The sequence below is a fragment of the Biomphalaria glabrata genome, chromosome 6 (genome assembly GCF_947242115.1).
Source record: "Biomphalaria glabrata chromosome 6, xgBioGlab47.1, whole genome shotgun sequence".
Classification (NCBI taxonomy): Eukaryota; Metazoa; Mollusca; class Gastropoda; family Planorbidae; genus Biomphalaria; species Biomphalaria glabrata.
Genome location: NC_074716.1, coordinates 1,416,994 through 1,443,871, shown reverse-complemented (window position 1 = coordinate 1,443,871; position 26,878 = coordinate 1,416,994). Strand labels below are relative to the sequence as shown.

The 26,878-nt window shown below is 38.2% G+C and overlaps 2 protein-coding genes and 1 long non-coding RNA gene across 3 annotated transcripts; 2 read left to right on the top strand and 1 right to left on the bottom strand.

Moving 5' to 3' along the window:
* The first annotated feature begins 1,801 nt into the window (after positions 1 to 1,801).
* On the top strand, positions 1,802 to 10,014 carry LOC106058795 (uncharacterized). Its single transcript, XM_056032476.1, has 4 exons — positions 1,802 to 2,108; positions 5,524 to 5,602; positions 8,442 to 8,568; positions 9,642 to 10,014. Exons 1-4 carry the CDS (start codon positions 1,959 to 1,961, stop codon positions 9,865 to 9,867), a joined length of 582 nt encoding a protein of 193 aa, XP_055888451.1. The 5' UTR covers positions 1,802 to 1,958; the 3' UTR covers positions 9,868 to 10,014.
* Positions 10,015 to 13,541: 3,527 nt separating this feature from the next.
* On the bottom strand, positions 13,542 to 16,186 carry LOC129926654 (serine-rich adhesin for platelets-like). The gene is made up of 3 exons (XM_056032072.1): positions 16,181 to 16,186; positions 14,415 to 15,218; positions 13,542 to 14,333 (listed from the first exon to the last, which is right to left on the bottom strand). Exons 1-3 carry the CDS (start codon positions 16,184 to 16,186, stop codon positions 13,542 to 13,544), a joined length of 1,602 nt encoding a protein of 533 aa, XP_055888047.1.
* A 2,656-nt stretch (positions 16,187 to 18,842) lies between these two features.
* Positions 18,843 to 25,013, top strand: LOC129926737 (uncharacterized). Its single transcript, XR_008778457.1, has 5 exons — positions 18,843 to 18,965; positions 21,769 to 21,870; positions 22,520 to 22,657; positions 23,254 to 23,363; positions 24,629 to 25,013. It is a non-coding gene; the product is annotated as an uncharacterized LOC129926737 (long non-coding RNA).
* Positions 25,014 to 26,878: the final 1,865 nt, after the last annotated feature.

Below are 26,878 nucleotides of genomic sequence, written 5' to 3'. Positions count from 1 at the left end.
TCAAATAAAGTTCAGACCCAGACCTATTAATAGCAAAAGATACATTGTCACGTGATCTTGAACACGTGAGATTCTGACGTAATCACTAAATAAACAATTCTTTAAGCTTCAGTTGATATTGGCGCTTTGTGTTTGTGGGTGGTATAAGAAACTACTTTCTTTACATAGACTCTATTCACAGGGTTAGCAGAGTTTGTCTCTAGCATGGCACCACAAGATGAACACTTTGATACGCAAAGACCGTAATTTTCTTTTATGAAGGAAAGTCTATAATTTTTTTTAAAAATATATGTTTGTGTGTGTCTTTTTTAAAATAAATTCGCACATCGATGTATATAAAATAATTTAATAATAAAGTGCTGTTAACAAACATAATATAGGCTCCAGACCCAATGAGAACATAGCAGAAATAAAAAAAAAAGTTTTTAAATGGCAAAGTAATCTAAATTAGTTTTGAATATGTGGGTCTTTATATCATTCTTGAATTTACTGAAGACTGAAAGTTTTCTGAGCTCAATGGGGAACGAGTTTCAATCCATAGTCCTTGTGCTGAAATGGGCCGCAGTCTTTTTTTTGATAGAAAAACTCGGCCCAACCATAAGTGCTAAGTTTATGAAGAGTAGAGTCCCCTGAGACACATATGACGTGATCAGTGCACTAAATTACTATCACATTTGATTGTTATAGATTCCCTGATTTTAAAAAGTGTGGATCGATTCTCTTACACTCACATAGAAGCGTCTAGATTTGTTGATCTCTAAATCCGAACAACTTAGAGACTTCGCAACCTTCAGTGAAGTCCAGTAGGCGCCATTATCCCTTTGATGGTTAGAAAGGCTTTTATCCAACCACCAGGCCTGGACATGGGGCTCTTCACCCCTGTCCTGTCTGAGGGCTCCCAACGGTAGACGGCCATATCGGTTGACTGTGCCGTGACTGTACACAGCGCACCGTCCCCGGTCCTGGGTCCACTCGCTACAAGTGGCCGAGAACAGTGCTAACTGCGGGGAGCTTGTCTCATATTCCTATACTGTAACCGCCACAATTCCGTGCAAGGAAAGCCACTCCAGCCACGGGTCTGATGAACGGCGTGGCGGACTTTTTGGACTGGGTTCCGGGCGTTCTTTCCATCCCAACCCCGAGTGAGAGAAAAAAAAACAACAACAGCTCACCCAGGGAAGTCTATCTAGTTTCCACCCACTAGACGTTTCCACCGGAGGGCCACGCTGAGGCGACGGGTAGCTGGAATTCGCCACCTGGTGTGCCCACCGGCACAAAATTGTAGGAGTCGAGGCGGGAGAGTAAGAATGCTACAGCAAGCTTCTTGACTCCATAGTCAAACATGGTCAAATTTAACCTAAGCTGTCTGCACAGCAGACAGACACCCTTTGAGTCAAAAGACAGAGACACTAGAGTTATTTCTATAAGATTACGTACTAAATGGACAAGGGGAATTTGGCAGTTGGTGATAAGTTAATCTACACTCTCCATGTTCATATTGTTCCAAATGTCAATTTTAATGACCTCAGTCATGTACTTGTTTTGAGTTTATTCTTTACTACACATGTGCTCACTCTTGCGACTGTTACACTGATTCAGACCGCTGTAAGAGGGAACTGAAAATCATTGAAACCGATCCATGGGGTATTCCCCTAATACTAATGTTATCACGAAGTTAATATTCAATCAAAACATTCATTTAAAGATAACAAATTTTGAGTATGTTTACAGTAGGAAAATCACTCAATAGACAAATGTAACAGATGGTTGTATTTTTGATCGATACATGAATAACAAGATCAACTTCTATGACACAGAGAAGTAGATTGAATATGTGATATACGCTCTACTTTATCGACAGTATGTTTATCGTACAAATTCTTAACCTCGGCGTATTTTATAATAACTACAAACATGTTCCACAGATGAGTTGTGTTGTTTTCATATAGTCGCTATTGATGTGTTCTGTGTTGGCTTCACAACAGTTGGACATCGTCACAGCTGAAAATGTGAACTCGTTAGTTCCCAGTACGTATGATACCAAAGAGGGGACAGTGGTCACGCTTATTTGTTATTCAAAAGGTTACACAATAAAAGGTCCTTCAAAGGTAAATATGTTTATTTCTAAAGAAATATACTGTTGCAACTCTCGGCTAGGCACTCAACGAATAGGCATGCAACTCAACACAGTTTAACAGGAAATAATAGTTGTGTTTATTCACTAGGGTAAACACATAACATGACGATTCATCCTTCAGCTTCCTCAGAGTCTTGCTACTAAGTATACCAGTCCTTTGCAACTTAACCCGAATGTGGGCCAACGACAGCCTTCCCCGCTTCGCTCCAGGTCCCTACTACAACCTTCAGGAAGCACAAAAGCTGGCCTCTTAGTTTCCCAAACATTCAGACTCTTCACAATCCCTGATGCACTGTTCTTCTCTCCATTCTAGTCTCTTCCTGTTTACGTTCACTAGTGCGCACTAGCGCGCACCTCAAGCACTGGTGCAAGGCAGGGTTACAACACTACTTTATTTATTGTAAACTAGGCCTAAATAACGGCGCGAAGGCTGAGTGGTTTAGCGCTTGGCTTCCGAACCTGGGACCCCGGGTTCGAATCCTGGTGAAGACTGGGGAAATTCACGTTTGGAATTTTAGGGCACATCTGAGTCCACCCAGCTCTAATGGGTACCTGGCATTAGTTTGAGAAAAGTACAGGCGGTTGGTCTTTGTGCTGGCCACATGACACCCTCATTAGCCTTGGGCAACAGAAACAGATGCCCTTTACATCATCTGCCCTATAGATCGCAAAGGTACAAAGGTGTGGATGGTCGATTTGTAGCACCAAACTGCTGGTAGACAACTTAACCACTTGAATAACTTCATTGTGAACATACCTAAATATAACTTTTATTATTAATAATAATAATACTAATAATAATCTTTATTATCCGTAATGAAATTTGTCTTACAATTTGTGCATTACACCAAACAAAAAACATTATAACTATAAGAAACCAAAGTGTACATTCACACCAGACTCACTCATAATTTACATGTGACAAAGTTTATACCAGATTGTTCTTATTTAATGATTTGATTGCCAGGGGAACAAAAGTTACAATATAAACAAAGTCAACTTGAGATGAAATGCAATAACTATAGTAGACTTTAGTCATAATCTAAAATGATATTCTGAACAAAATCTAACTCACTACAGTCACACGCCTTTTCAGTCTGGCGTTCAAGAGTCGTCTGTCATATCTAAGACCGCTGACGACGACGCCGTTTATCTTGCATCATTCACAACCAATCGTTAACCTCTTCCCACCGTCACCATAGAAACACACACACACACACACTCCATAACATACAACCACTGCAGTTTAACGCGTCGTAGTCTTTAAACAACGAATTAATTTATTCAACCTTTAGAGCAGGGTTTCTCAACCTGTGGGTCGCGACCCCCTTAGGGGTCGAGTGACGATTTGCCAGGGGTCGCCTAAGACCATCGAAAACATGGATTGTTATTGTCTACTCTTCTATTGCTGTATGTGTGTGTGTTGGGGGTGGGGGGGTCGCGGCAGAGTGGGGGATTGTAGAAAGGGGTCGCCAGGCATAAAAGGTTGAGAACCGCTGCTTTAGAGGGTCTCTAACAACAAAAACTCCTCTCTGTCTCTCTCTACCTCCAAGTCTCTACCCTCTCATACACACTAACACACTGACCGCTTAACCACTGGCCATGTACACAAGGGATTCAAGGAATAACCTAAAGTTGAAATCTCACACAGGCTCGCAACACATTCACATTTCAAAAATGTTTATAAATAATTTCCTCGTGAGTCTGGAATTGTTTTTTTGAAATTGACTAAATTGATTTTGTGGAGACAACTCACATCGTTTCGGCCCAATTTTCCTAAACGCGTTAACACTGAAAAGAGTCCCTTGGCCATGTAAATAGTTTACATTTGCGTGGTTCTCAACCTGTGGAGTACTGCTACCATTTTTCTTTTTTACGTAGGCTACTCATGATGATAAGACGAAACAGTGGCTTATGTTGGAAATGGTTATTTCGACATTTTATCTTGATAGCCAGGTTTTTGGAGAGACACTCGCATTCAAATACAGTGCCAGGTAAAGGTCGCATTTGTTTTGCTGGTAGATGAACACATGTTTCGTTTGGCTCACTTTTCATTCAGAGCTGAGGCCTATGCTTTTTCATGCCCGTTGTGTTCTTTATTAACATCTGTCTCGACATAGTGCGGTCTAGGGCTATGCCTTCCTCGTAGTCGACATCGACAACACCGATGCCCACTGCTTTGAGGTTACACTTGATTGCATCCACATATCGATGACTGGAGCGACCAGTTTTTCTTGTGTCCTATGCTAGTTGTCGCGAGATTCGGGATACGTTAATCGAAGCAGGACGTTTTGGTGACGCCGTTTTCACATGGTGGTCCTTATTTTTTTTTTTCAACGGACGTTTTGGATCTAAATATTGTTGACATTTAATAAAATACTCTGAAAGACACAAAGATAAAGGCACATTCCTCATCCCATATGCTAGGACAAATTTGTACAAATACTCCTTCTTCCCTAGCGCTATTAGAGCATGGAATGGGTTGCCTGAGCTAGCCAGGAAAACCAGTGACTTGGCTGAATTTAAGTCATTGGTTAATATGCATGACGCGTAGGACGTAATCATCTTCTTTTTTTGAAGTAACGTCTGTATTATATAAGATAAGAAGATATTGAAAGATTCAAGATTTCATTTCTGTGTATCCTATACACTAAAATACAAGCACATACTATATCTTTACAGCTGTCATTGTGTCATTATTTATTATTTATTATTATTTATTTAAAAAAGAAGATGATTACGTCCTACGCGTCATGCATATTAACCAATGACTTAAATTCTGCCAAGTCACTGGTTTTCCTGGCTAGCTCAGGCAACCCATTCCATGCTCTAATAGCACTAGGGAAGAAGGAGTATTTGTAAAAATTTGTCCTAGCAAATGGGACGAGGAATGTGCCTTTAAAGGTGTATTATGATTTAGTATGTGTTACTTATGACTTATTGTTTTATGTATTATTGCTACTATACTTTTTAAGACTTTGTCCTGAATAGTCTCTAGGATGAGTGAGTTATTATTATATTATTATAGCTTTTATATAGCGCTACTTTCATGCTTATAGCATACTCAGAGCGCTTTGGTACAATCTCATTTGTGGACCAGTTGGGGGGGGGGTATCTAGGAGTTGGTTTTCCGTGCTGCCTTCAGGCGCTCAGTAAACGCAACTCTGCCCGAGTCGGGTGTCGAATCTCATTCTAGGTAGCCGAGACAAGCCAAGTTCAAGCGCACTTAGCCTCTCGACCACGCTTCCCACGCTTACCAATGTTGTTACTCAGCTATGTTAAAATGTTAATGTACTACGTAGGAGTAAGCTTTTTGATGTAAAATAAATATATTCCATGCTGTGTAATAACATTTATAATCTCAATATGTTTCAAACTTCTCTCAGGTGACGTGTGTCAATGGCAAATGGCTTCCAGAAGTCCCAGTGTGTGTCAGTGATTCTCAAACGACTGATATAACTACAGGTTGTTTTAAAACGTACTTTTTTTTTCATATGTATATATTTTTACAAAGCTTATATCAACTCAGTCTGTCTGTCTGTCTGGTAAAAAGTTTGTTCACATTATTTCTCCCACATCCAATCTCGGATCAAGCTGAAATTTTGCATACTTATTTCTTTTACCTGACAACACAAGAATCAATTTAAAAAAAAATTACCAATTAGTGAATTAACTAATTAAGTTGAGTTAGTTACCTTTATAGGTCGCCGCTCTAAAATGTAATAAACAATGTATAAAAAAACTATACAGCCTTCTCTGATCATAAGTACCTCATTAGCAGAGTGGTTAGTACGTCTGCCCGAGAAGGCGAGTTCGAATTCAAGTCTTTCTTCCCAGATATCATTTTCTTTCTCTCCCCGCCCCTCCATTTTCCCAACTGGTCCAGACAAGTGATAGGGTCATAGTGTATTGAGAAAGCTAAAAGCTTGAAATAGCGCTAAACAAAAACAATTGGTAAAAATAGTATTATTCGCACAAATTAATTGTTGTTAGTCTAGACTCTAGGTCTATTACAAATTTAATTACAGGGCTGATCCAACCTAATTGATATCATTACATTTCGTATAAGCTTTTTTTTTTTTTTAAAGTATTTTTTAGTTTTATTTCTTGTTAGAAACGTAGATTTATTATAAGCATATCTATACGTGTGGCCCACAAACTTTGATAGGAAATGCATTTTTCAAAATACCGTCTTCTTCTTATCTTAAATATTAAAAATAATTAATTGTTCTTGTAGGCGATACTTCAAGACTTGATTTAGTCCCGAGATATTCACATAGATAAATGACAGCAGATAGATCAGCCAAAATACTACTTTAGACATGAGTCATCGTTTATGGTACATCCTTGATGTCCTTATAGCAGGGGTTCTCAACCTGTGGGTCGCGACCCCTTTGGGGGTCGATTGACGATTTGCCAGGGGTCGCCTAAGACCATCGAAAAAATGAATTGTTTCTCTCCATTCTTCTATTGCTGTGTGTGTATACGGAAAAGGGTGGGGGGGGGGGTCGCGGCAGAGTGTTGGGGGGGGTGTAAAAAGGGGTCGCCGAGCCTAAAAGGTTGAGAACCACTGCCTTATAGCCTAGGCAAGTTTCATTGCCATTTTCTTATCTAAACATTTAAAATGACCAATTAGTAATTTTTTTTTTCAATCATCCGACTAATTTAAGTAAATCTATTTGACGCGAGCAATGATAACTCATTCACACACACTATCATTCCAATTTTGATAATTTTTCTTGATTAAAGTAATACACATATGTGTAGACAGGGCCGGCCTTAGAAGATTGGAGGCCCTAGGAAAATTGAATTTGGTGGCCCCAAATGAAATAGAAAAAATAAAAAAATAGCGAAAAAAAAAGAATAAAAGTGAGCAATTTATTAAAAGCCTAGTGTACTGCCATTGAGAGAGGTTCTAAACAAGGCAAAAAAAAAAAAAGGGAGGAATGGAGAAAGACGGTCGACAAATCTTGCCTGGTGCCCCAACGGTCCAACAAACTAAGGAATAGGTAAAGGTAAGATAAAGTGTACTCCAACAATAAAATTGATACAGGTGTCACTATTTCTTCTCTCGAAAGGATCATAAAGAATCCTGTCACATTCCTGTGCGGAGCCCCCACCAATCAGAGGTCTGAGGCGGCTGCCTAGTTAGCCTATGCTTAAGTCCGGCCCTGGTGTAGAGAAAATGTCTGTTTTGATTTCACAGTAAAAAAAAAATTCTATTGTTAGCCGACACTTTGTTGTTTTTTTTCTTATAATACATTTTCCTAACCTGACGTTGCTCTAGATCTAGTCTAGCACAGTGATGCCCAAAATCCGGCCCGCGGGCCAGATCTGGCCCGCGAAGGGGTTCCATCCGGCCCGCCGAAATGTCGGCACGAAGTGTAGAAAATTCGCTACTTCCCCCTCATAAAGAAAAGGTTGAAAAAATGTCATTTACCTACGTTAGTGGCCTCAATTTTTCTCCGATTGATTGTTATCATTGACATTTGTGCGTTTATGAAATTGGACTCTTCATGTAGAATTTACCCCCCCCCCCCCCCAGAAAAAAAGTGAAAGGACCTTTACTTTTTGGTAGAACATGATGATAAGCTAATATATTTGAGTTGTAAATAAAGTGTGGCTGTTTAAAAAAAAAAAAGAAACGCACATAAACGGCATTATAAAACAAATTTGACGTCTTTCGAATAAAAAGATTGTTAAATAAAGTCTAGAGATTGGAAGATTAATGTTAATATTTACCAAAAAGAGACAAGGAAATGAGTCGTTGGTAAAGCTAGCTTACACTGTTGCTCATATTTTTAGTAAAGAAATGAAGTCGTTTTCTGACGCACGAAAAAAAAAAAAGATAATAATATCCCATTAATGAAAGTACTAGATCCACTGGTTTCTAATAAAAAAAAAAGTTTCAGGTCAATTTCATTTCGTTTTTTTAACTTTTCTTTTACCTGGCCCGCGACATCAGTGTCGGAAATTAAAATGGCCCGCAGGTCGATTTATGTTGGGCATCACTGGTCTAGCACATCCCATCTTTGGTCTTACTATATAGATCTAAGTTACAATTTAAAAAAAGTGTAATCTAACGTCTTAATGTCGATTTTATTCCATACATCACTAAACTATAGTAATGAATTAACTGCAGATATTTCTCTATAGAAAAGCTCTTGCTCTGCTATAGGCGTTGGCGTCAATCTTATTGTGTGTGTGTGTGTGTGTGTTTGTGTTAATGAAGATATTTTTAGTTTCTAGTTTATACACGGAGGATATAGTCTTACTTTTATTTATTATTGTTTTTTTTTTTTAGTATCCAATTCATCAACATACATGGAAGACAACTCAATAATCTTAATCACACTTGCGTTGGTATTTGCATTTGTATGTGTCAGTTTAATGGTGATTGTAATGTTCAAACTGTGCTCCCACAAAGTCAGGTACGTTCTAATGCAGCGGTTCTCAACCTTTTAAGCTCGGCGACCCCTTTTTTACAATCCCCCACTCTGACGCGACCCCCCTCCACACACACTTACAGCAATAGAAAAATGGACAATAACAATCCATATTTTCGATGGTCTTAGGCGACCCCTGGCAAATCGTCAATCGACCCCCAAGGGGGTCGCGACCCACAGGTTGAGAACCCCTGCTCTAATGTATGCTACTGGAAATAATCATTCGATGGTGCTTGATTTTTTTTTTTTTATAAATCTCGAGTATTTTAAAGTTTCCCAAAATCTTGTGGCACTACCTCGTATAATTGTGTAGGTACGACCACCTTTAGTTAAGACCTACAAAGGCTCTTCGAAAAACTGCCTAATACAGGATGCACTGCAGCACTACTGTCACAGCTTTCCTATTATATTTATAATAATGACTCGATAGAATCTACCTTAGGTCTCGATACGTCTAGGTGTCCCTGGTTCTGTTCTAGTTAACGAAATAAAACAATGAAACCACTAGATCAAACACATAAACTTTAATCAGCTTTACTGCATATCACACACGCTAGTCTCTCTCTAACAAACAACACACATTCGCGCAGATTGTAAAAATAGATTATACATACATACACACATTCATCCATGACAACTCCACAACTTCAGCTGGCAGGGTATGAAACAAGACTAATCATTAGAGAAGGCCAGAACATTGACCTGCCCTGTGGGAAGTCTAGACCAATAGCTCGTTGCCACGTCACATATCTGAACAAATAACTCGGCGTAGCCGGTGGGTAATGCTATTTTCTCATCTTATCTTATAAAATACAGTCGTTACTTCAAAAAAAAAGTCATGCGCGTCCCCAGGTCAATCTTAAATTCTACCAAGACATTCGTTTCCCTGGCAATAGTTTATTAAATAAATATCTCGTTTCTTCTAGGACTAGGTGTATCCAATCTTTTGTCTGCGTTTAATCACACATTACAGTGATGACCACAAACTGAAATGTTTTCTCAAAATATGGTTTAAATCAGCTTCATAATCTTTGTTTTTTTTCCTTGCAATATTACAGATCGTTAAAGACGTCACCATTATATATGTCTCCAACAGCTCTAAAGTATCCATCTTATACAGGTCAGTATCCACACTGGATCAATTCAAAATGGTGGACAAACAACAGCTCGTGGACCTACAGGAGCACAGACAAATTGATTCGAGATATTGAAAGGTCAAGGAAACAGAACCCAAACCATTCATGGAGAGATTTTGTGTCTCTCTCAAGTCAGCAACAATTTTGATCAGACTTTGAACTGTAAAAACAGAATAACACTATTTTGAACAGATTCATTTGGAGAAAAGTAGACTCGATGTGAAATTAAATTATTTTCGACTGTTTCTGTTGGATCAATAAATTAGAAAATAAAATTCAGTGACCATGTTCCCAACTGAACTCTTTTATGTTTGTTTTTAAATGTCACACATTTCACATTCTTTGTGTTTGTATGTTCATCGTGTGATTTGCTGTTTATGTTTATCTGTGTTTTTTTTTTAAAAAAGAAAATGGGATGTTGAGGTGCATAAGTGTATGTGGTCGTTCAATGTTATAAATGTGTAATCTTACACTTATTGTTTTACTCTGAATGTAGGCTCTTTATTCTATTAACACAAGGCCTATGGAAGAAGCAGTTTCCTTTGGCCAAGGGTCTAAAGGAGCTTTAAACAACTGTACACAGTACAGCACTAGTAAAAAACAACTTAACACTGCCTACCCCTAAATCTTGTTTTAAAATATGTTTGAATTATATAAAAGCCAAAAAAAAAAAAAAAAAACTTTTTGTTAATCAAATACTTTTTTAAAATATTAAAGGGATTGTTTTTCCCTAATTCTTGTCTGTAAGAAGGCATTATACTTGTTTGTTTATAAATAGATTACGTATTTCTGTTCTTCTGGTTTAATATTCTTGTAAACACACATAAAATCATCCGTTGTCTGCCGGGGTCTATTTAAGTTTTCTTTACAACTGATGCGCCTATCTTCTACAAAGGTTTTCCTCTGCGTCTCAATTGTGCGTCCCGCGGCCTTCGTGGGCGCTCTCCATCTCTTGCAGAGGCCATTTGCTGCCAGCTACTTTCATCTGTCTATGCCAGTTTAAGGCAAAATGATGTCCTAGTTCAGCGGTTCTCAACCTTTTAAGCTCGGCGACCCCTTTTTACAATATACCAATCTGCCGCGACCCCCCCCCCCAATAGACACACACAGCAATAGAAGAATAGACAATAACAATCCTTATTTATGATGGTCTTAGGTGACCCCTGGCAAATCGTCAATCGACCCCCAAGTGGGTCGCGACCCACAAGTTGAGAACCCCTGCCCTAGTTGACCTTTATAGCGCTTACGTGGGTCACCTCTGTTACTTTTGTCATGCGGTCTTCCTCCATGCGGGTTATGTATCCGAGCCAGCGCAGCTGTCGAAGTGTAAATAGTGATTCTGTACTGTCCACACCAGCCTCCAGCAGAACATAGTTATTTGTAAGGTGGTCCTGTCAGCGTATGCCCATTCTGAAGCGGAGGCACAGTTTGTGGAAGCGTTCAACGATCTTTAGATGCCCTCCATAGAGCACCCAGGTCTCAGAAGAATACAAAAATTTGAAAATCACTGTTTGGTAAACATTGATTTTTGTAGGCAGCTGGAGCGATTTATTGCGCTTCACTCTGGCTGGGAGGCAGGGCCGGTCTTAGGCCACTGCAACCTATGCGGTGGCAGTGGGCCCCGCGCTTTCATAGGCCCAGCGCTAATTCTATGTGTAATTATTAAATTGCAAAATATATACGAAAAATTCCTGGAAATCTCCTAAATTTATTAAAATCTCATTAAAACTCATAAAAATTTCGTGAAAAATAGACAAAATTGTCATGTGTGGGTGTCATTCATTGCGGAAAACGCCAATCCTACGCGTGCTAAAAGAAAAAGGCATTGTTAGCTTTCGTGTAATAATCGGGCGAATGTTCACCTTAATCGGAAGGTCCAATACTTTATTTACTTTTATAGTCACTGGCATATAAATATGTCATAGGTTGCAAGGTTTGTAAAGTAAAGTTAATTTGATCGCAATTTTGTACTTAGTAAAGAATGAATATAATTCAAAGTCGTTTTTTTTTCTTATACAAAATTTTCACTTATTATCCTTATTCCCACCCAGACTAGGCCCCGCGCAATCAGTTTCGCAATCAGTTTCGCATAGGGCCCCGCAATTGTTAGGACCGGCCCTGCTTGGAGGCGTCCAAAAGGCTACTAGCCTTAAGAAGACGGTCATCAACTTCTCTTGAAACTGAATAACGTGCTTCCCAGAAATGTGATGTGTAAAGTGGTCAACTACGTTGAGTGGTGTACTTTCACGGTAATCGTTGAGGCTTAGTAGAGCGTATTGGGGTACCCCTGAAACATGTACAAATGCTCCTTTTCCCCTAGTGCTATTAGAGCATGGAATGGGTTGCCTTAACCAGCCAGGAAAACCAGTGACTTGGCAGAATTTAAGTCATTGGTTAATATGCATGACTAAATGCATGACGCGTAGGACGTAATCATCTTCTTTTTTGAAGTAACGTCTGGATTATATAAGATAATACATGACATGGGAGTTTCAGTACGGGCACTGTCATACCTGTTATATGTGTACTGTATGTGTACTGTATGTGTACTGTATGTGTATGTATGTGTGTGTGTGTGTTTTATGGTGACAGTGGGAAGAGGTTAGCTATGCAGTGGTGAATGATTCAAGATAAGGCGCAGTATTGTCGTCAACTGTCTTGGGTGGCCACAGACAACTCCAGAACGCAACACTGAAAGGAAGAGTAGTGAGTTCAATTTTGTTCAGAATATCATTGTATATTATTACTCGAGTCTAATATATTTAATGCATTTCAACATTTCGAGTTCAATTTGTTTTTATGGTAGTAAAAGTTCTAAAAACAAAAGTCCACAAAAGAAGTTATTCAAGTTATTTAAAGCTTTACAAGTTAAAATAAAATTCGACAACAACGGTTTAGTTGTCTACTGGCAGTTTGGTGATACAAGTCAACGACCGTCTACAACAATAGGGACCTATCTCATAATAATTTCCCATGATAGGGAAATGTTTTATGCTCACCATCATATACAATAGCATCTAAGTTCCCCTTTCGCGATCTATGGGGCAGATAATTTAAAGGGCATCTGTTTCTGTGGCTAACTGCTAACGAAGGTGTCATGTGGCCAGCACAACGACCAACCGCCTTTACTTTTCCCCGACTAATGTCAGGTACCCATTAGAGCTGGGTGGACTCAGAGGCGCCCAAAGATCCGGGACCCACAGTTCCGAAGCCAATACTTTACCGCTCAGCCACCGCGCCTTCCGTTCGTTACTGCTACTATTGATGAACAGCTGGCAGAGGAGTATGCGTTGGGCCACCGCCTGTTCAAAGAATTTCATTCACCATAGAGATCAAATGACCCTCATTCTGGTCATTAGAACTATAGGGAGTCTAACTCTTTGTCGTTTGCACTTGAAGTTAGACCTGGCATAAGCGACTGGGTGTCTGTCCGTGAAATCTGCCACGTATCTGAGTAACAATCACATTCCCAAAATATGTTACAGCTTTCCTGTTATATATTAATTATAACTCTTTGACAACTACCTTCTCGAGGCGTCTAGGTGTTCTGATGTTCCGCTGTAATTATCGAATTAAACAATTAAACAACTTGATCAATACACAGAAACTTTAATGAACTTTACTAAACAACTTTGCTAATAACTCTTGCTGTCAACCATACCTGTTGCACCGTCAGTGGTCACTCCCACTAATTCTCCCAAGCAATTTAAAAGAAAGATTCTCTGTGATGGTTGAAACTTCATTGACAGGACTTTGCTAGTGGTGGTCCCATGCATGCTCCTCATAGCTGTGAAGACTGTATCAGCACTCTTTGAGACTGTATCAGAACTCTGTGAGACTGTCAGCACTACTCTGTGAGACTGTATCAGCTCTACTCTGTGAGACTGTATCAGCACTCTGTGAGACTGTATCAGCACTACTCTGTGAGACTGTATCAGCACTCTGTGAGACTGTATCAGCACTACTCTGTGAGACTGTATCAGCACTACTCTGTGAGACTGTATCAGCACTACTCTGTGAGACTGTATCAGCACTCTGTGAGACTGTATCAGCACTACTCTGTGAGACTGTATCAGCTCTACTCTGTGAGACTGTATCAGCACTACTCTGTGAGACTGTATCACCGCTACTCTGTGAGACTGTATCAGCACTACTCTGTGAGACTGTATCAGCTCTACTCTGTGAGACTGTATCAGCACTACTCTGTGAGACTGTATCAGCACTCTGTGAGGCTGTATCAGCACTACTCTGTGAGACTGTATAAGCACTACTCTGTGAGACTGTATCAGCAATCTGTGAGACTCTATCAGCACTACTCTGTGAGACTGTATCAGCACTACTCTGAGAGACTGTATCAGCACTACTCTGTGAGACTGTATCAACACTCTGTGAGACTGTATCAGCACTACTCTGTGAGACTGTATCAACACTCTGTGAGACTGTATCAGCACTACTCTGTGAGACTGTATCAGCACTACTCTGTGAGACTGTATCAGCACTCTGTGAGACTGTATCAGCACTACTCTGTGAGACTGTATCAACACTCTGTGAGACTGTATCAGCACTCTGTGAGACTGTATCAGCACTACTCTGTGAGACTGTATCAGTGCTACTCTGTGAGACTGTATCAGCACTACTCTGTGAGACTGTATCAGCACTACTCTGTGAGACTGTATCAGTGCTACTCTGTGAGACTGTATCAGCACTACTCTGTGAGACTGTATCAGCACTCTGTGAGACTGTATCAGCACTCTGTGAGACTGTATCAGCACTACTCTGTGAGACTGTATCAGCACTCTGTGAGACTGTATCAGAACTCTGTGAGACTGTATCAGCACTCTGTGAGACTGTATCAGCACTACTCTGTGAGACTGTATCAACACTCTGTGAGACTGTATCAGCACTACTCTGTGAGACTGTATCAGCACTCTGTGAGACTGTATCAGCACTCTGTGAGACTGTATCAGCACTACTCTGTGAGACTGTATCAGCACTCTGTGAGACTGTATCAGAACTCTGTGAGACTGTATCAGCACTACTCTGTGAGACTGTATCAGCACTACTCTGTGAGACTGTATCAGCACTCTGTGAGACTGTATCAGCACTCTGTGAGACTGTATCAGCACTCTGTGAGACTGTATCAGCACTACTCTGTGAGACTGTATCAGCACTCTGTGAGACTGTATCAGCACTCTGTGAGACTGTATCAGCACTCTGTGAGACTGTATCAGCACTCTGTGAGACTGTATCAGCACTCTGTGAGACTGTATCAGCACTCTGTGAGACTGTATCAGCACTCTGTGAGAATGTATCAGCACTCTGTGAGAATGTATCAGTGCTATTCTGTGAGACTGTTTCAGCGCTACTTTGTGAGACTGTATCAGCACTCTGTGAGACTGTATCAATGCTACTCTGTGAGACTGTATCAGTACTCTGTGAGACTGTATCAGCACTATTCTGTGAGAATGTATCAGTACTCTGTGAGACTGCATCAGCACTCTTTGAGAATGAATCAGTGCTACTATGTTAGACTGTATCAGCACTACTCTGTGAGACTGTATCGAATCAGCTTCATACAGTCAGGCTGTATCAGTGCTACACATACTGTATTAGTGCTATTAGGTTTTGAATGTTTTGGTTCAATATTAGGTTTTATGATTTGGCCTTATATTAGTTAATTGAAATGTTTCACTGTTATCAGATATTTTGAATGTTTTGCAGCTATTTAAATGTTTCACCGTTGTTTAACTCTTTCTCTCCGTAATTATTTACCACATTCTGATGCAATCAACGTTGGTATCGTCGGTCAGGAGAGAAAGAGTTAATAGTTTAAATATTTTACTAGTAAATAGGCGCGGTGGCTGATTGTTAAAGCGTTTCAATCCTTTTGAAGAATTTCATTTTTAACTTAGGTCTTAGGATATTGAGGGCGCCTCTGAGTCCAGCTCTAACGTTAGTTTGGGAAAATTAAAGGCAGTTGGTCATTGTTCTTGCCATATGACACCCTCGTTAACCGTGGGTCACAGAAACAAATTACTTTTACATCATCTGCCACATAGATCGCTAAGTCTGAAAGTGGAAATTTACTTTCACTGTTATTGAAGAAGATATCTATTCTAAAATAATTTCAAATTCGCAAGTTTTTAAAGGGGTACCCCACTTTTTAAAATTTTACTTTATGCATTTTTTTATATATAGTAGGCCTACGATGTATTGATATTCCAAGCTACAAAATAAATTTTGGTCTTGTACATGTGCAGCTCTTTCTATATATTCAAATCTTGTCAGCAACTTTTTTTTCTACGTTTCTCCATGGGTCACTCTGACATGAAACAGGCACAGGGATTTATAATGGTTATGGTTAGAAGACGTCAGGTCGTGTCCTTCGCCCGACAAGCATTAGTCTAAAATGTGAAAATGTCCGGATCTCAATTGTTGTATTCTACAAAGCCAAATTATACCGTCATCTTCTGCTTTAATCACACAAACTCACTCACGAGTAATGAATTGAATGGGAGATGGAGATAATCAGAACTACACACACCATTTAGAGAGCAGAAAAAAAATGCATTTTACGTGGATTCTTTGGACGCCCCTGAGTCTACATAACCGTAATGGGTGCTTAAAATTAGTTAGGAAAAGTAAAAAGGCAACACAGATTGTTGTGGTCACTGACTCAAAATCTGTACTACAGTCTATTTGGCTTTAATATCAATCTGTATTTGACTACGAGTTCTGTTATTTCGAGCATGATTATTTCAGATTACTTTAAAAGTATAAATTGATATGTTTTTTTTTTGTTGGAAGGCTGAGTGGTAAAATGATTTGCATAGATAACAAATGGTCTTGGGTTTGCATCTCGGGGGAGACAGGAATTTTAAAAGTCAAGATTTTTAGGTCACTTCCAAGTCCATTCAACTCTAAATGGTACTTGACATAAGTTACATAAGTTTGGTAAAGTAAAAGCGGTTGGTCATTGTGCTGGCAACATGACATCCTCGATAATCGTCAGACATGGAAAACAGATGACCTTTTTATTATTTGACATATATATATATGCGACATATATCGCAAGGTCTAAAAGAGGGATATATATGGATATATATGTGGAGGGAGTCAGACCCAAGGGCCACCCAAGATTAACCTACAGAGATGTCTGCAACATGACACGAGAAACACAGATATCAATGGGAGTATGTTGGAGGAAGTCAGAGGCGTAGTAAGCGAAACGTCTGCAATGTATAAGATAAGAGTGGAATCATAAGGAAGATTTTAACCAAGACGTAGTCTTGAAGCTATAGGCACATAGAAGCGACTCGTAGAAAGAGCGTGTATCACCAGTGTTAGCATAACCCTGCACGCTTGAAGAGAGTACAACTTCAAGCAATGGTTTACTTTATAGTTCCCGGACCTTTAACTGCAGAGTGTTACAAGAAGCTTTATAGAGAGATCTGGCTGCATTGTCATTAGGGTTTGCAAGAACAGAACGATAGCAGTTGTGCTCTTTCTTTAGCAGCTCTTGAATTTCCACCTTGTTCTCATCAAACCAGTCTCTATTGGGTTTGGCTGTCACGTCCTGGGGTATTATTTTTAGCTGGCTTCCGTTACTAAATGAATCATCGTACTGGAGCTTTCTGAGATTAACCTCTAGTATTCCTCTGAATTTCTCCTGTACAGCAGACAACCTATCAACACCGACCACCAAAAACGGATTACACATAATGGTCATCCTTGAGAATGAGTTGGTATTGCGTCCCTTCTAGTTTGATTAGAGTAACACCATTAGTAAAATCACTAAACTTAGGGACACTTCAGGACAGAAGAATAAAACGTAAAGTATCTATAATACATAAAACACTAAACCAGAACTTACACATAGAAAAGAAAAAGACACAAAGATAGAGGCACATTTCTTATTCCGTATGCTAGAACAAATTTGTAAAAGTGCTCCTTCTTTCCTTGTGCCATTGAAGAATAGAATGGGTTACCTGAATCAGCCAGGAAAACCAACGACTTGGCAGAGTTTAAGTCATTGATTAACATGCATGACTAGATTGACACAAGAGATGCGTAGGATATAATTATCTTCTTTTTTTTTTAAAGTTAACTTCTGTAATATACAAGATAATATATGCATTGCCCATTGTAGCCGTTGAACTATAAGCATTCATTGGCATATATTTGGGATGGTTCGTAGCATGCTTCCCGGGAAAGCGATTAACTCTCGTTTTTTTTTAAATAAATGATTCATCCTTGACAAATTCATTGCCATAATGGGCATAAAGGTTTTTAATTATTGCTTTTTTAAAATAAGACCTTAAATTAATCACAACTATTATTAGATAGGCCTAACTAAGTAGATTTTAATTTAGATATATTGATATAAAGGGTTGGGGTTAGGGTGGATGTGGCCAAGTAGTAAAGCGCTTGATTTCTGAACCGAGGGGTATCGGGTTCGAATCTCAATGAAAAATGATTTAGAATTATGTGATACTTAAAGTAGATGGGTAAAGTAAAGGCAGTTGGTCGTTGTGCTGACCACATGACATCCTAGTTCATTAACTGTCAGTCACAGAAACAGATGACTTTTTGATCATTTGTCCTATAGGTCGCAAGGTCTGAAAAGGTTTAATATATTGATATTACATTTAAAAAACGTAAAATTAATCTAGAGATCTTACGAAATGTTATGAAAATAGTTACAACTCCCGTTTGATTTTATAAAATGACTGATTCATTATCTTCTTATCTTATTTAATATATACGTTACTTCATAAAAGAAGATGATTACGTCCTATGTGTCATGCATCTAGTCATGCTTGTTAACCAATGACTTAAATTCTGCCAAGTCACTGTTTTCCCTGACTGGCTCAGGCAACCCATTCCATGCTCTAATAGCACTCGGGAAGAAGGAGTATTTGTACATATTTGTCCTTTTTGTACATTTATCTTTCTGAGTATTTTAGTATTAAATATGTAGAAATAGAAAAAAACAACAACAATGAAATTAGCGGTCATTCACGTGAACAATTAAATAATAAACAATTACACCTCCCAATTTTTTATTTGAATGACGAATCCCTTTCAAAATAATTCTTTAGGCGTCTCTTTTCAAAAAGATCACTTGACTAGTCTAGATCTAGATCTAGTTAGTAGATCTAGAGTCTAGTTACTAGTTAGTGTTAGATCTAGAACCTAGTAATAGCTTCATATCGCGCTTACATGCACACCAGTGCAATCCATCTGGTAAGATTCTAGTGGAAGTCAACCCTTTAGATTTTGATGTAGGCCTACCGGTATTTGGCTAGGCAATAAAGAGTCTTCATAACACTGGTCGACTGGACTTCTAGATGAACTAGATGGTCTCGGATTCCTATTTTAAGTATTTATAGTACCGTATTGCCATTCAATAATTCATACCGTGCCCGCTTCTATCCACAATCGACCTGCGAGAGGTTTGTAATAGGACGTAAATTATCTTCAACTCTCAAGTAACATCCGAAACATGTAAAAAATGTATACAAGGTGTGTACTGTGATTTGAGTGCTGAAGCCCTGGCACCCTACTAGTACTTACTCATCCAATGGTCGATTGGAATTGGGCATTGATTGTATCTTACCACCATATAATATATAATATAAAATATATTGTCCCAGATTCTTTTCTGGCATAGTGAATTATGCTAATTATAATATTTCTGATACTGATTTTGAAATAGTTGATAGGCTATATTTAATGCTTTTTTGCTTGGAATCTCCACTTTTGGCCCACAAAGCCTAATATTCTTTATATCTTGAACAATTTTATAGATTCTTTCAGAACCTTTTTTTTATGTCTTGCCATACATCCTAATACTCCCCTCCCCAGCCCATGAATTTTAGTATCCCATACCTCCACCTGTAACAAAAATATAAAGCCCTACAATGGACTACATACATTTCATTTTGTTTTTATAATTCATGAGTTAGTTTTGAGTCAGTAAGTGGTATTTGGTATATATCTACAGTCTACAATATAAAATTCATGGTCCTGACCACTCTTGCATTCACTCATAATCATCAATTCTCACACTTACCGTAGATAATAAAATACAAATATTTAACTGATTTTAACCTATTCTTTCTAAACTGAAGCCTAGGACAACTAAGCTATTTTCAAGATCGAAATAGCAGCAGTTATATTTACCAAAAATGATTTTTTTAAATTAATTGTTGCAATTTGTACAAATTTATCTATTTGAGAGCTGACATAACTTTCTTGAAAGCATGTGTGTGTGTAACACAATTTTTTAATGACTAGATTTAGATCTAGAAGTAATCCTTTATTCTAAAGCAAAAATTAAAAGTCCTAAAAGTTGCCACAGTGAATATATTAAAAGTGTGTGTGTGTGTGTTTGGAGGATGAGGATATAGGACAGTTTGTAAAGATGGGTTATTCTAAAGTTGTGACTGACAAAATAAAAATCAATAAGTAAAGAGTTGGCTAAGTTGTGAATAAAGAAAGTTTTGTAATACTGGCTGTTCCACTGAATATACAAAAGCCAAAAAGTGTATTGCTAAGGGAAAGGGAGTTTCTTTAAAAATATTAAATGTGTGTGTGTTTGGGGGCATTGGAATGTAGGTAAATAAGACGACTAATGATAAACCTAAGAAGAGTTTGTGCATATTCCATAATATTGGTTTTCAGGCCATTCGGTTGAACGATGAAAGAGACAAAAAATAAAGGTGACTTATAAATCCGAGGGCTAGAAAATTGTGTTAGTTGTGGGGTAGCATTGTTATGCAGGCTTTTGTTATTGATGGATTCAAAAGTGTTGAAGGGGATATACACATATAGCAACTATTTCAACAGTAGTGTAGCACATGTAATATGTTTTTTTAGAATTCGAGGACAGCCATTTCATTAGAATATCTACAATGGCAAAAATGATGGGGATCAGGAGTGTTTGTTTTGTTGTTTGTAAAAATAATAAAAAAAAATTCTTTTTTGTGTGTGTTGTTTAGGTGACTGGTCATTTCATCCCCTGGTCACTTCATCCCCCGGTCATTTCATCCCCAATTAAATATTTTTCTTTTTTCATTGTTTAATTGTGCTGTTAAGGCTTTGACTTTAAGCCCTGATTTCATCTAATATATAAATATAATTATGCAGAATGCTTTTTTATATTTTTTGACAAGTTACTAATGCTTTTATAGTGTTTCCTCTTCCACTTTGCATTCTTGATGAGAAATCTTATAATATATTGTAAATCTGGGTGTGTACTTAGCTATAGTGCTTCTTTTGGATGTGGGGGATGTAATATTATAATATTATCCTGCACATGATGTAATGATCAAAGGCCAAGGTTTGGTGGAAGTAGTGAAAATCATTTGAGAGATAGAAGTGCAATTAGAATAATTATGATCAAGCCACTGATAACTTATCATCAAAGGCCTAGGTGTGGTGGAAGTACGACCATGTTTCACTTTATTTTATTTTTCAATCTCTCTTTCTTGAAATTGGGCGCATCATTTTTAGCCTTGAAATATTTTTTTTTTCTAATAAAGGCGGACTTCACCCATATCAAGACGACACTTTTTTACATAACCTCTATATTTATACATGTTGAATTTTTATAGTATATAATGGCATTTAAGTTTAATTTTATTCTTATCTAATGTGCTACACTTTTTGTCATTTAAATAAAAAATAAATATTGCTCATTTCATGATTTTTACAATTACTATTTGTTAGATAAAATAGTCAGATGATGAAAATAATGGGATGAAATGACCAGGGGATGAAATGACCAGGAACTGTTTTTTAACTGTAATGAGAAAAAATGAGTTGGCCAAAACCTAAACTTATTTTGTAGTTTGTTAATAACCACAAGTGATCTGCTTAGTAGTTCTATTCATTTCTTTGATACTCCTGCCATCTTAAGGCTCCCCTGCAGTGTTAGCCATCCATTCTTGAAATTCTTCTGCATGGATCTCTTCTTAAGTCTTGCTTTTCACAAGATTTTTATTTGCTGTGACTGAAATAGATACTTTTATGTTTGTTTTTTTAGGTACTTCTTATGGTGAACAGTGGTTCAGGCAAGACCCAAGTATATGGTCTATAATACTTGCTAATTATATTGCAAGGGACACAAGAAGACTAGATGTAACATGTAAGTTCTACCTCACACACATATACACTTAATGACTAGTGTTTTCATGGATTGCCAAAAGTAGATACCTAGTGTTAGGGTTAGACCAGAGGCAGTTAAAATTGTTCATATAAATTGTTAAATCAATTGCCTGGTTGGCAACTATTTCTTGGATAACTTAAAAAAAAATCATTAAAACATATTCATGACTATAACATTTTTATTCAGTGAAGTTCCTTTTTACAGCTTATCTCCTTTCATCACAGTATAGATCTACTGAGTAACTCTATATTACAAACAGTATTCCTATGATATATGATAATAATAATAATAATCTTTATTGTCCGTAAGGAAATTTGTATAGATATAAATAGATCAAATGTAAATCAAAGGATGTAGCATGTAAGCAACCAATAGCTCTTTCATTATTTAGTCATATTGACATTTGTTTCATCTGTCACATTCTGGCTTTATGCATCATTATGTGTGCAATGATATAACCATAACTGAGATGTTCTGTTGTGAGAACCATTTTTAAGTATGTTAAGTTCCTTTGAAAATCAGAGTATTATGGTAACCATGGAAGTAAAGTATGGTCAAGAAAATCACACTTATCACACATTTTTGTATTATATCTTTAGTATAGCCTTCAATCATGAATCATCTATAGATAATCTCAAGAAAATGATGTGTCTAAAGGAATGTCAGATGCTGATACAGTTTGTGATCAACAGCATTGCAGATTCTTCCTAAGTGAAACCTAAGGGTCACTGTCCCTGATTTTCCTCAAGGAAGAAGAAAGAAGATTGTATGTACCATTTTTGTTTGTTTGAGGATGGGGAGAAAAGGGATCTTAGAATTCAAACACCAAAAGTATGTGTCTTTATGAATTCAATGTAATTGATACTAGGCTTTTTGGGCTGAAAATAAAATGCAGGAAATTTTATTGGAAGTGCAGAAAAAAAAAAGTTTTTAGCCAAAATAAACAATGTATAGCCTGAGAACAAATCAGGGGGAAGAACCAAGGGTAATGCTAGTATATTATAGAAGAAGTATCTTTTTTTATGCTTGCAACTTCATTGATGCATAACAGTGTCACAAACTGTTTGTTAATGTGATATGAAACATATTTTTTTAAATTTTTTTTGTTACACATATAATCACTCTAAAAAAATTATTTCTAAAATAGATAACTGTCTCTAGTAACCTGCTAGTGGACCATGACCAACCTTTTTCTATCTTGCTTTGTATGATATAAACTTTCCTAGTTTTGACTTTAAATTGTCGCTCTGGTCGTGTCAGTTATGCTATAGGCTACTTTTAATTGCATATGTTAGACAAAAATAGTGAAAACAAGAGAACATAACATTTTCTAAAGAAATTTTTAATATTTTGAATTTTTAGGGAAGCAACATGGCTATCGAAAAGCAGAGACCATACAAACCTCATTAGATGAAGAGTTTTATTTTTTTGGTAAAGTCCTTGGTTTTGAGCCAGCAGAGAAACATAGAAAGGTAATTTGTCAACATTTCAGATTTATCACTAAGAGAAAAGCAGAAAAGCTTTGATGGGCAGCATCTTTGTTGACCCAGTGATCCATCAAACTTATGGAACAAGTGATTGTGAAGATGTTCATTACAGTGCTTATGTCTGTGAACACTGAATGACTTACATTTTTAGTTCATGCTTTTCAAAATTTGGTGATAAAAGCTGAATTGAAGCCTTCATCTCTGGCCAGTAGTCATGCTGTTTATTATTGATGGTATTATTATTGCTTTTGATTAGCATAACTTCCATGCTCCTATAGCAAGCACAGTGCATTCTGGGTCAATATCTTTTGTTGACATATGAGGGGGGGAGGGAGGATATCTGTGAGTCCTTCCTTTAGGTTCTTAGCAAGCACAACTTCCATGCTCCTATAGCAAGCACAGTGCATTCTGGGTCAATATCTTTTGTTGACATATGAGGGGATATGGAGGATATCTGTGAGTCCTTCCTTTAGGTTCTTAGCAAGCACAACTTCCATGCTCCTATAGCAAGCACAGTGCATTCTGGGTCAATATCTTTTGTAAACATAAGTGGGGGGGGGGAGGATATCTGTGAGTCCTTCCTTTAGGCTCTCAGCAAGCAAATCAAATCCATTAAAAATACCTAGTTTACATTGTGATTTCAATTTAAGCTCTCCTCACTTAGATAGTCAAGCAGTTTATAGCTTAGCATTTATACATTCAGTTTATAGCTTAGCATTTATTTATTTGGTTTAAAGCTTAGCTTTTATACATTTATTTTATAGCTAAGCATTTATACATTCAGTTTATAGCTAAGCCTTTATACATTTATTTAATAGCTTAGCATTTATACATTCAGTTTATAGCTTAGAATTTACTTATTCAGTTTATGGCTTAGAATTTATTTACTCAGTTTATAGCTTAGCCTTTATACATTCAGTCTATAGCTTAACATTTATACATTATCTTATCACCAAATATTTATTCTTTCAGCTCTGTTTATAGCTTATAATTTATTTATTCAGTTTATAGCTCAGCCTTTATACATTCAGTCTATAGCTTAACATTTATACATTATCTGATCACCAAATATGTATTCTTTCAGCTCTGTTTATAGCTTATAATTTATTTATTCAGTTTATAGCTTAGCCTTTATACATTCAGTCTATAGCTAAGCATTTATACATTCAGTTTATAGCTTAGAATTTACTTATTCAGTTTATGACTTAGCATTTATACATTATCTGATCAACAAATATTTATTCTTTCAGCTCTGTTTTGACAATATATAAAGCGTGACTTTAGCTCAACTCCTCACCAAGCTTTACAGTCTGTGACATTTTTTTGGTAAAACTTTTAATCAGATTTATGTATGAATACTTAATTATGTTAACTACATGTATCAAGAATACTCAATTCATAAAAAGAAGCTGCTTTAAAGGATTAAAGATAACTTTGACCCTTTTGAGAAAACAAATTGAATTAATTTTGTAATTCTTATATATTTTTTTTTTCTTCTGAAAGCCACATAACGACACAAGTATTTATTCAAGGTTTTGAATGTATGGTATACTGTTAGGTTTAGTATTGAGTCATTCAGTAAATTGTTTTTGTTTTGTGGTTTTTATAAATTAATAAATGGAAGTTTATATAATGTGTTATGCTTATATGTATGATTTTTTTTACTGATCTAAAGAAAGAAACTTGAGGATTTTAATTTTTATTCCTTTTGAAACATGTAAGGAATATTAGAACATTGGTTGGCAACATTATTAGTGTCAAAATGTATTTCACTTGGTAGCCAAGAATGCTTATAACTGAGATGACATCAGTAATGGTGGTTAACAAGGGTGCCATGTTGTCAGCACAATAACCAGCCGCCTTTACTTTTTCCTAACTCATATAATAATAATAATAATAATAATCTTTATTATCCTTAAGGAAATTTGTGGCTTGCAGATGCCTTGCACTGTCATCACTGCCCACTTCCCTCCCCTGTGGCTTGCAGATGCTTTGCACTGTCATCACTGCCCACTTCCCTCCCCTGTGGCTTGTAAATGCTTTGCACTGTCATCACTGCCCACTTCCCTCCCCCGTGTCTTGTAAATGCTTTGCACTGTCATCACTGCCCACTTGCCTCCCCTGTGTCTAGTAAATGCTTTGCACTGTCATCACTGCCCACTTCCCTCCCCTGTGGCTTGTAAATGCTTTGCACTGTCATCACTGCCCACTTCCCTCCCCCGTGTCTTGTAAATGCTTTGCACTGTCATCACTGCCCACTTGCCTCCCCTGTGTCTAGTAAATGCTTTGCACTGTCATCACTGCCCACTTCCCTCCCCTGTGTCTTGTAAATACTTTGCACTGTCATCACTGCCCACTTCCCTCCCCTGTGGCTTGCAGATGCTTTGCACTGTCATCACTGCCCACTTCCCTCCCCTGTGGCTTGCAGATGCTTTGCACTGTCATCACTGCCCACTTCCCTCCCCTGTGGCTTGCAGATGCTTTGCACTGTCATCACTGCCCACTTCCCTCCCCTGTGGCTTGTAAATGCTTTACACTGTCATCACTGTCCACTTCCCTCCCCCGTGTCTTGTAAATGCTTTGCACTGTCATCACTGCCCACTTCCCTCCCCTGTGGCTTGTAAATACTTTGCACTGTCATCACTGCCCACTTCCCTCCTCTGTGTCTTGTAAATGCTTTGCACTGTCATCACTGCCCACTTGCCTCCCCTGTGTCTTGTAAATGCTTTGCACTGTCATCACTGCCCACTTCCCTCCCCTGTGTCTTGTAAATACTTTGCACTGTCATCACTGCCCACTTCCCTCCCCTGTGGCTTGCAGATGCTTTGCACTGTCATCACTGCCCACTTCCCTCCCCTGTGGCTTGCAGATGCTTTGCACTGTCATCACTGCCCATTTCCCTCCCCTGTGGCTTGTAAATGCTTTACACTGTCATCACTGTCCACTTCCCTCCCCCGTGGCTTGTAAATGCTTTGCACTGTCATCACTGCCCACTTCCCTCCCCTGTGTATTGTAAATGCTTTGCACTGTCATCACTGCCCACTTCCCTCCCCTGTGGCTTGTAAATACTTTGCACTGTCATCACTGTCCACTTCCCTCCCCTGTGGCTTGTAAATGCTTTGCACTGTCATCACTGCCCACTTCCCTCCCTGTGTCTTGTAAATGCTTTGCACTGTCATCACTGCCCACTTCCCTCCCCTGTGTCTTGTAAATACTTTGCACTGTCATCACTGCCCACTTCCCTCCCCTGTGGCTTGCAGATGCTTTGCACTGTCATCACTGCCCACTTCCCTCCCCTGTGGCTTGCAGATGCTTTGCACTGTCATCACTGCCCATTTCCCTCCCCTGTGGCTTGTAAATGCTTTACACTGTCATCACTGTCCACTTCCCTCCCCTGTGGCTTGTAAATGCTTTGCACTGTCATCACTGCCCACTTCCCTCCCCTGTGTATTGTAAATGCTTTGCACTGTCATCACTGCCCACTTCCCTCCCCTGTGGCT